Genomic DNA, 9,726 nt, shown 5'->3' on the forward strand with positions numbered 1-9,726 from the left:
ACTTTTAGACCAAAGGGACTTCATTTAACATTTACAGAACATTTTACCTAACAACTGCAGAATGGGCATTCTTCCCACCAGTCATGGAATAATCTTTAAGACAGACCACATAAAAGGATATCATACAAATCTTAATAAATTTCTAAAAATCAAAACCATAGCAAGTATTTTCTCACATCACAGTGGAATCATGCTAGAAATCAACATGAAGAGCAACTTCAGAAACTGTGCAAACACACAAAAATTAAACAACATGCTCTGAACGATCACTGGATCCATGAAGAAACTAAGAAGGAAATTTAAAATTTTGTTTGAAACTATAAAAATGAAAGTGTAACATTACCAAAACCTGTGGATATAGCAAAAGCAGTGCTAACAGGGAAACCTACAGCATTAAATACCTACATCAGGAAAGTAGAAAAGTCATAAATTAACAACCTAATGTCACCCCTCATGTAACTAGAAAAACAAGAACTAAACCCAAAGTTAGCAGAAGAAAAGAAATAACACAGATCAGAGAAGAATTTTAAAAACAGAGACCAAAAAAGAAAAAAAAATCAATACCTATGATCAATAAAATGAAAAGCTGCTTCTTGGAAAAGATTAACAAAATTGATAAAACCACTAGCAATAACAACCAAGAAGAAAGAAGATACAAATCAACAGAACTAGAATTGGAAAAGGAGACATTACAACTGATACCACAGAAATATAAAAGATCATCATAGACTATTATGAACAACTTAACAGAGACTATTATGAATAACCATACAATCACAACTGGAAAACCTAGAGAAAATTAATAAATTCCTGAAAACATAAACTTCCAAAGATTGAACAGGAAGGAGATAAGACAAAACAGACCTATAGTGAGTAGCAAGACTGAAACAGGAATAATAATAATAATAATTATAATAATAAAAAAATCCCAACAAAAAGCTCAAAGCCAGATGGAGTCACAGCTGAATTCTACCAAAAATGCAAAGAGTAACTAATACCAAGCCTCCTAGAACTGTTCCCAAAAAAAATCAGGGAAAGAATTCACCCCAACTGCAATTCATTCTACAAGGCTAGTATCACCCTAATAACAAAGTTATACAAGGACAGAACCAAAAAAGAAAACTAGACTCTAATATCCCTGATGAACACATATGCAAAACTCCCCAACAAAATGCTAGCCAATCAAATTCAACAATACATCAAAAAGATAATACAACATAATCAAGTGCATTTTATACTACGGATACAAGGATGATTCAACATATACTTGTAAACATCATATAAATTAAGAACAAAACTATGTGATCATCTCAATAGAAACAAAAACTATTTGATCAAATTCAGTATCTGTTCGTGGTAAATAAAAATCCTCAACAAACGAGGCACTGAAGAAACATACCTCAAAATATTAAACAGCAAACCCATAGCAAACATCATAATGAATAGGGATAAGTTGAAAACATTCCCTCTAAGAACTGAAACAAGAAAGGATGCCCACTTCCACTACTCTTATTCATCACAGTACCAGAAGTCCTCGCCAGAACAATTAGGTAAGAGAAAAATACAAAAGGCATCCAAACTGAAAAGAAGAAGTGATGTGGTCTCTGTTCTTTGATGATATCATCTAATACCTACAAAACCCTAAAGTCTCTATTCTTAGATTTGATCAATGAATTCAGTAAAGTTATAGGATATAAAACCTACATATAGTAATCACTAGCATTTCTATACATCAATAACCAACTCAAGAGGCCTATCTCATTTACAAAGATGCCAAAATACCAAACCAAAACAAAACAAACATAGGAATATATTTACACAGGGAGGTAAAAGATCTCTATAAGGAAAACTACAAAATACTCATCAATGAAATTGCAGATGACACAAATAACTGGAAAAACATCCCATGCTCAAAGATTGGAAGAATTAGTATTTTTAAAATGACCATGCTGCCTTTACAAGTTCAATACAATCCCTATCAAAATACCAAGAGCATTTTTCATAGAATTAGGAAATTCTATGAAATTTGGTTGCATATGGAACCAAACAGAGCCCAAATAACCAAAGAAATCTTGAGCAAAAAGAACCAAACTGGAGACATCACTTTGTCTTATTTCAAATTATATTATACTACAAGGCTGTAATAACCAAAACTGCATGATACTGGCATAGACACTGAAACAGACACACACAGATCAATTAATGCAAGAGAGAACCCAGGAATAAAGCCACATACATATAGCCAATTGATCTTTGATAAAGATGACAAAAACAGGGAGAGAGGGGGTGGGGTGGGGGTCCACAGTTTGGGGGCAGGACACAATTATAAGAGGGATTTTACTTAATAAATGCAATTAATGTTACCTGGTTCTCTGTACTCTCAATGAATCCCCAACAATTAAAAAAAAAGAAAAAAAGAAGACAAAGACATATACTGGGGAAAGGATACCGGTTTCAATAAACTGTGCTGGGGAAATTAAATTGCTATGTGTAGAAGAATGAAACTGGACCTCTATCTCACTGTATCCAAAAATCAACTCAAGATGGATTAAAGATGTGAAAGTAAGATGTGAAACTATAACAATACTAGTAGAAAACCTATAGGAAACTCTTCTGGACATTGGTTCATAGCTAAGACCTAAAAAACATAGGCAACAAAAACAGAAACAAATGGGATTTAAACTATATAGCTTCCCTAAAGCAAAAGAAACAACAGAGTAAACAGACAATCTGCAGAAAGAGAGAAAATATTTGCAAAGTACACATTCTACAGGGAATAGAATTTACAAAGCACTTTAACTCAATAAAGCCCATAATCCCTTCAAAGTGGGATAATGACAGGAATAGGCATTTTTCAAAAGACAACAAATGGCCAACAAGCATGTGAAAAATTGTTCAATATCACCAATCATCAGAGAAATGCAAACTAAAACCACGAGATATCATTTTATACCAATCCAAATGACTATTATTAAAAAGACAAAAAAATAAATGTTGGTGGCAAAGAAGGGGTGGGGTGTGTGTGTGGGATAATGGTAGGTTCCTTGGTGGGTACAATGTGCATTACTTCAGTGATGCATGGAAGAACCTGACTTCGTCAGAATGCAATGTATCAACATAGGAAAACTGCACTTGATCCCATGAATATATACCAATAAAAAAATAGGGAAAAAATCATACTGTATACTGTAAATATGTGAGATTTTTTACTTATAAATTATATCACTATAAAGCTGGGAAAAAATAAAAGTAAAACTGGAAACACAATTAAATAAAAACTAAAAACCCCAGTAATTTATCTGAAGCCATAAAAGGTTAGTTTCTTCAAATAATTTCAACAGATTTCATTTTTATCAGTTATTTATCTACCTGAATAGGACACTTATTAAATTAAATCTGGGATATTAAGATCCAAAAAGTTTAACACTAATGAAAAAATATAACAAAGTTTCTCTTACCAGGCAAAACATTTTATTTGCATAAAGCAATAGCAAACAAATACTAACACATTACCATAAAACATCTTTCTTATTCAGAAAAAGACCTGAAAGTTTTTATCCCTCTCTAAGTAAAAATAGAAGAAATTTGTTTCTTCTGCAAGAAACCAGTTACATGGTGGCACAATGACTGCAAAGAAAAATATTTCATAAACTCAGAATTGCTTGTTTCAGCCAACTGCATAAATCCTATCACCATGTGGGGAGTGAGCAACAAAACAAAATAAATAGAAAAGGTGGCATGTAACTATTTTGATACACTGATGGCACAAAAAATGACAAAGGGATACCATAGGATGGGCACAGTGGCTCTCTTTAGTAAAGAACCTCTCTCTACTAAAAATAGAAAAACTAGCTGGGCATTGTGGTGGGCACCTGGAGTTCCAGCTACTTGGGAGCCTGAGGCAAGAGAATCGCTTAAGCCCAAGAGTTGGAGGTTGCTGGGAGCTGTGATGCCATGACACTCTACCATGAGCAACACAGTGAGACTCTGCCTCAAAAGAAAAAAAAAAAAAATTATTGAGAGAGACTTCAAAATGGTTGACTAAAGGCATCTGGCACCTGCCTTCTCCAAAAAGAACCAAAACAGCATTGAATAATATTCTTAATGAAATTAGGAGAGCATCTGTATCTTTTTGTTATAAAACTATTCAATACGGTAAACCAATAGGTAAAAACACAGCATTTGCATTCAGTGACATTTTACTTTTATTCTCATTCTCTCCATTTAACTATTTACCAACACTTTATGTATTGCTCAAAATTCAGAAATAATATAAAAAGTTTTCACTATGTCAGTAATATTCAAATTCATTGTTTTTTAAATGAATGAAGGTAGTAAAAGTAAATGATTAAAATTTTCCAGCTTGGGCAGTATTTGTGGAAGAATGGTATTACCACTAACAAAAAATGGTGTAGGTAAAAATGCAGGATGTTTCACAGTAGTACAGCTGACATTCCTTAATAACTAAAGTTGTCATTTATTTTTTTTTTTTTTTTTTTTTGAGACAGAGCCTCAAGCTGTCCCCCTGGGTAGAGTGCCGTGGCATTACAGCTCACAGCAACCTCCAACTCCTGGGCTCAAGATTCTCTTGCCTCAGCCTCCCAAGTAGCTGGGACCACAGGCGCCCGCCACAACGCCCGGCTATTTTTTGGTTGCAGCCGTCATTGTTGTTTGGCGGGTCTGGGCTGGGGATTCGAACCCGCCACCTTAGGTGTACGTGGCTGGCGCCTTAGCCGGTTGAGCTATAGGCGCCGAGCCTAAAGTTGTCATTTATAATAAAAATATTTATTAGAAGTCATGAGAATGACTTTTTAGAATTAATTTTGCCAATGTTACTAATTTAATTGAGTACTCTTTTTAAAATTAATTTTGCCAGTGTTACTAATTTAATTGAATACTCCAATTAAATAATTGTTGGGGTACTCTCTTTCTGAAAAAAAAAGGCTGGATTAATCTACTTTTGTTATATCAACTTATTCCTATGTATTTATATTTAATAAATACATAAGCTGCATTAAATAATTCAGCAGATATTTACTATAAACCTCACAAATATGAATAAGGCAGAAAAGGTCCCTTCATTCTGGAACTTGCATTATGGCTAGGGAACACTTACAATAAAGATATCGGAATTATAAAATGTCAAGCAACAGTAAGTGCTGTCAAGAAAATGAAACAGCTTAGAGAGCAACTGTAAGAAGGTGATGGATACTTCAAACAGGATGATTACAGAAGGATTCCCTAAAGAAAGAACACTTGAGCTGAGATCTGAATGAAGAGAAAAAGCCAATCATGCTACAATTACTCTAGATGAAGAGAATAGCTGATGAATGTCATTAGGCACTTTAACTTATGGCTATACATTTCTTTTCAGCAAAAGTCAACCCATTTAAAACTGGTATCAATTTCAGTAACAATGTATAGACATGCAACAATATTAAGGATTTTTAAGTGACCTAAAATATAACTATTAATGCCGTGAGATAGGCAATATTCTCTTTTAGATCTAAGTATACAAAAAGTATTAATGACACTCTGGTTTCTCTTTAGATCGTATAAATCTTTCGCCTTTTACAAAAAGTATTAACGTATAAAAAGGCTTGTAAAAGTATTTCATGGGTGCTTAAAAACTAACACTGTATATTACTTAACAGTCCACTGATAAACACATCGTATATACACAGGCATAGAGCTCTTTCTCTTAAAGTGAGAACTTTTTTTTTTATTTTTTGCAGTTTTTCTTTTTGGGAGGTGGGGTGGGGTGGTGGGGCTGGGTTTGAACCTGCCACCTCTGGCATATGGAGCTGGCGCCTTACTCCTTTGAGCCACAAGCATCGCCCAAGTGAGAACATTTTTATATTGGGTAAGCAGTAAATAAAAAGAGAATCTTACTTTTAGCAAATATGTCAACTGGTGATCCATCAGGCAAAAGCCACGGCCAACCTTTGAACTGCCACGCAGGACCCTGCACAAAAACTGCTACAACCCGGTCCCTGTAAGTAGAAAAGGGGGAGAGGGGAGAATATCTCAAATTTCAGCTTTAAGTTACTATAACTCTAAAGAAAAAGTCTCATACTTATTCATGTGATATAACTGCCTACTGATCCTTCTGTAAGACAAAAATTGCAGGGATATTACCAATTTTTTCAGATGATGCTGCCATTATTGCACATTAATAACTGCTACACTTCCTATGCACCTACACCTAGGTCTTTTAAACATAATTACAAAGACAACACTTTTGCGTCATCTTTTTAACCTTTTCTCTTCCCTTCTACTAATTATAGAGGAGGGATGCACTTTTCCAACGCAATCAAAATAGTTGGATTTTCTTAAAAAATCATTTAAAATTCAAAAACATTAAATATTTTGCTAAATTAAAAACATGACATTATTGTAATTCAACAACAACTTTATGAAGCCCCAAGGCCTTAGAGTGCTTCTGATTACTTGCCGAGTAATCTGAGTACAGAAACCAATCATTTAGTTGGTTTTATTATTTTTCCAACGTTTTTTACTCATTTAAAATTTTTAAAGTTTTTTTTTTTTTAATTTAAACACTTGTTTTTCCAACCACTTAACCTAGTCTTCCTGGGGGGGGGGCTCTTTGCAGGCCCTCATATTCATTATTTTACATGGCATTTGATTAATTGAGAAATTATACGAAGTATAGGCACAGTTTAAGTCTACAACTAGAGGTGGGAACAAAACACAATAATGGTTATCATTAGCAATATTCATTGTGAGCATTTATTATGTGCTATTTAGTGCTGTTGTACGCACTTTATGCATTACTTATGATATTAACACATTTAATCTTCAAAGGAATTCTCCGAAAACTAGAGAAAATTTGCTAGAGAAAGGTCACCCAGGTCCTACTAGACCTCACAGGCACATGATCAACAGGGAAGCAGGATAACATAAATGTTGCTCCCTGTGAATTCATGAAAGGACAATTAAAGACAAAGAAAAGGAGGTAGGGGGAGATGTTATTCTTAGGCTATGACTCCAGTGGCTGGAGACCCTAGCTAATATAGACAAGCAATGTTTTATACGGTTAATGATGGCACTTGTACAGACAGTATTATCATTTTATACAAGTAACTGTAAACAAATAATACAAATGGGGTAACTTTCCTACTTGGTTTTAAGCTTGATAATTCAAATTCTTATCTTATTCATTTTACATATTACTCAAAGTATCTATTGGGTTCCAGGAGAGAATTCTAAGAACCTTTTATTCTTTAGTAAATATTTAACATATTAATATTCTCAATGACTTTACTTCCTAATGTCTGAGAACTAAGAAGTACTACATAAAGGAAAATGTCATCTAATGTGCCATGTCGCATTCTCTATATCACAGATATATCTCATACTCTGAATTTTATTTTATTCCATCTTCAATTAATAAATATTCATGTATCTGAATTTACAGGCCCTTTATATAATAAATAGATTAATATTTTGTTAAAGAATATTCTGATGCAATAAAAGAGCTTGTCAAGTTATTTTTCTTAAATTATCCCCTTACAATAAAATTACACCATCGCTTATCATTCCTTAGTAGAAAATGTGAATTTTCCAAACCAAAAATCTAAAATATAAACCTTAAAAAGTTAGTCTAATTTGTTGTGTGTGAAAAGCTAATGCAGAAGATATGAACAAGTAGAAAGAATTTTTTGCCTGTATATTTTCCAGAAGTTACAGTGTTTCTCCTCAATAGATAAAATATATATATAATTTATATAAAAAATATAAAGATATAAAATATATAACCTACTCAAAATATAAGGTTATTTAGATATTAGCATTGTCAATGACCAAATTAGATCTATATATATACATTAACATAGTTTTCAAGGAGAATTTCTAGTCAGAATCCATTATAAAAATTAATAAATATTTTAAAATATCTACTATCTTACCAGTCTTGCGGCATAAGTTTAAGGGGCTGGTCTACTACTCTATAAGGTACTGTGACACTAATTGCAGTGCCCCCTGGTTGCATCTGGTCTTTTCTTCGCTGTATTAGAGTTTCATTTTCTCGCTGACAACCTTGTTTCTTCTTTTCATCTGATGGGACAAATCTTTATAAAAAAAAAAAAAGATGAGACAAAGTCAAATGTACTTAATGTCATGAAAATGGTAAAATAAATATTTTGAAATAATTTTTAAACATTAATAGTTTTAAGCTAAGACATTTAATTTTAAAGAAACCTGCTCTTGTATAGACCAGAGTGCTTAGAGAACACAGGTCTTTCTCCCTGCATGCCAAACAGAACTCAAGCTAACTTAAACTCTAAGTTGGGGTGTTGGGGGGGGGAGGTTGTGTGTAAACGTGCAATTTGATACAATTTATACTCAGTCAACTAACAGCATTCTCCACCCTAATCCTTAATTTCTCCAATGCTATTTGAGGGAAACTTTATTATGACAAAGGGAAACTATTAAAAATCAAAAGGTCACTTGAAATGCAGATGTTGTTTGGCTAGCTAGACTCCTTCACTGGGTGACTATTCAGGAGATTCACAAAACATACTTTTTCCCATTTTATGCTTTAGCAAAATTACAAAATGCCATCAAATTTCAGAGTTTGCTTTTAAAATTTTAAAATAGGAAAATTAAAACAATGTATGCCAATGCTCTTTCAGTAAACACCACTAGTGCTATAAACTAGCAGTTATTTATCAACTTTTATCAACTCTACAAATTCTCAAAACAGTCTCAAAAGTAATTTAGCGATCTGGACAATTACTACTAGTTCTAAAATTTGCTAGTGTTCACAAAGCATTTTTAAACAGTCTCATTTTCTAAATACTGCATCTATAATCTTAACAGTCTATTAGCATATTTTATGAGCTATGAGCTAGTCCCTCCACTTAAATGGGGCAATACAATTACTGCACTGAGAATATCATTATGTGTCTAAGGCTTAGAAGAGATAAAGGGTGAAAAGACAAAGAAGATGCATGAGAGCCTGATGGTAAAGTTCCCTGAAGAATTTCAATACTACACACTGGATTCATCAGATAGTCATATTAAGTTTACAGTTTTTAAAGTTTTAGTGATCGTGCTAATACCAAACTCTGTTTTGGAGCTTACTGTGCTGATACCCATTTGACATCTGATAAAAAAGTTAAGATTTACATACCATTCTAAAATTTTCCCCAGATTATCATTTGCTCCCTATGGCTTTTGGCTATTTTATTTATTCATTAAGCACACTTAGAAAATGTCAAAGACAGTGCTACCACTTTGAATAATGAAACACATTATTTTTAAAATTTAATATAATATACACACATCATTGGAACTGAGTTCTAATAAAAAGCCACAACTAACAAAAATGTTTTAAGTGAACAGTATGTGCAAGTCATTGTGCTATAAATTATATAACATATATAGTTGTACAAAACATGGTCCCTGCCCTCTTGAACTTATGTTCTGGGGGATAGAACAAGGAAATTTTATTGCCGAAGAGAAATGCTTTGCTTTATTTCGATCTACATGTAAATGGGGCTTAAAATGTTCAAATTCTTAAGTATAATGTTTCATCTCCTTTACTGGCTTCTAGAGTTATACTGTGAAAGTATAAACTTACTCATATAAAATTACTTATAAAGTATATAATGATGAATTATAAAATATATACAACAAATGAGTGATCTATTACAAGACCCAACTAATAAAAAGTCTATTAAACACCTAACTCGGCTCGGCGCC

General features: G+C 33.0%; 1 protein-coding gene across 1 annotated transcript in view; it reads right to left on the reverse strand.

The window, feature by feature from the left end:
* Nucleotides 1-9,726, reverse strand: part of CDC73 (cell division cycle 73) — a 126,336-nt gene that overhangs the window by 6,838 nt on the left and 109,772 nt on the right. Inside the window, exons 14-15 of the mRNA XM_003785600.3 lie at nucleotides 7,929-8,090; nucleotides 5,893-5,993 (exon numbers count right to left, since the gene is read on the reverse strand). Of these exons, the coding sequence (XP_003785648.1) occupies nucleotides 5,893-5,993; nucleotides 7,929-8,090 (263 nt within the window). The remainder of the gene's footprint in view (nucleotides 1-5,892; nucleotides 5,994-7,928; nucleotides 8,091-9,726) is intronic.

This window comes from Otolemur garnettii, unplaced genomic scaffold (genome assembly GCF_000181295.1).
Source record: "Otolemur garnettii isolate 467f Iridium unplaced genomic scaffold, OtoGar3 scaffold00016, whole genome shotgun sequence".
Classification (NCBI taxonomy): domain Eukaryota; kingdom Metazoa; phylum Chordata; class Mammalia; order Primates; family Galagidae; genus Otolemur; species Otolemur garnettii.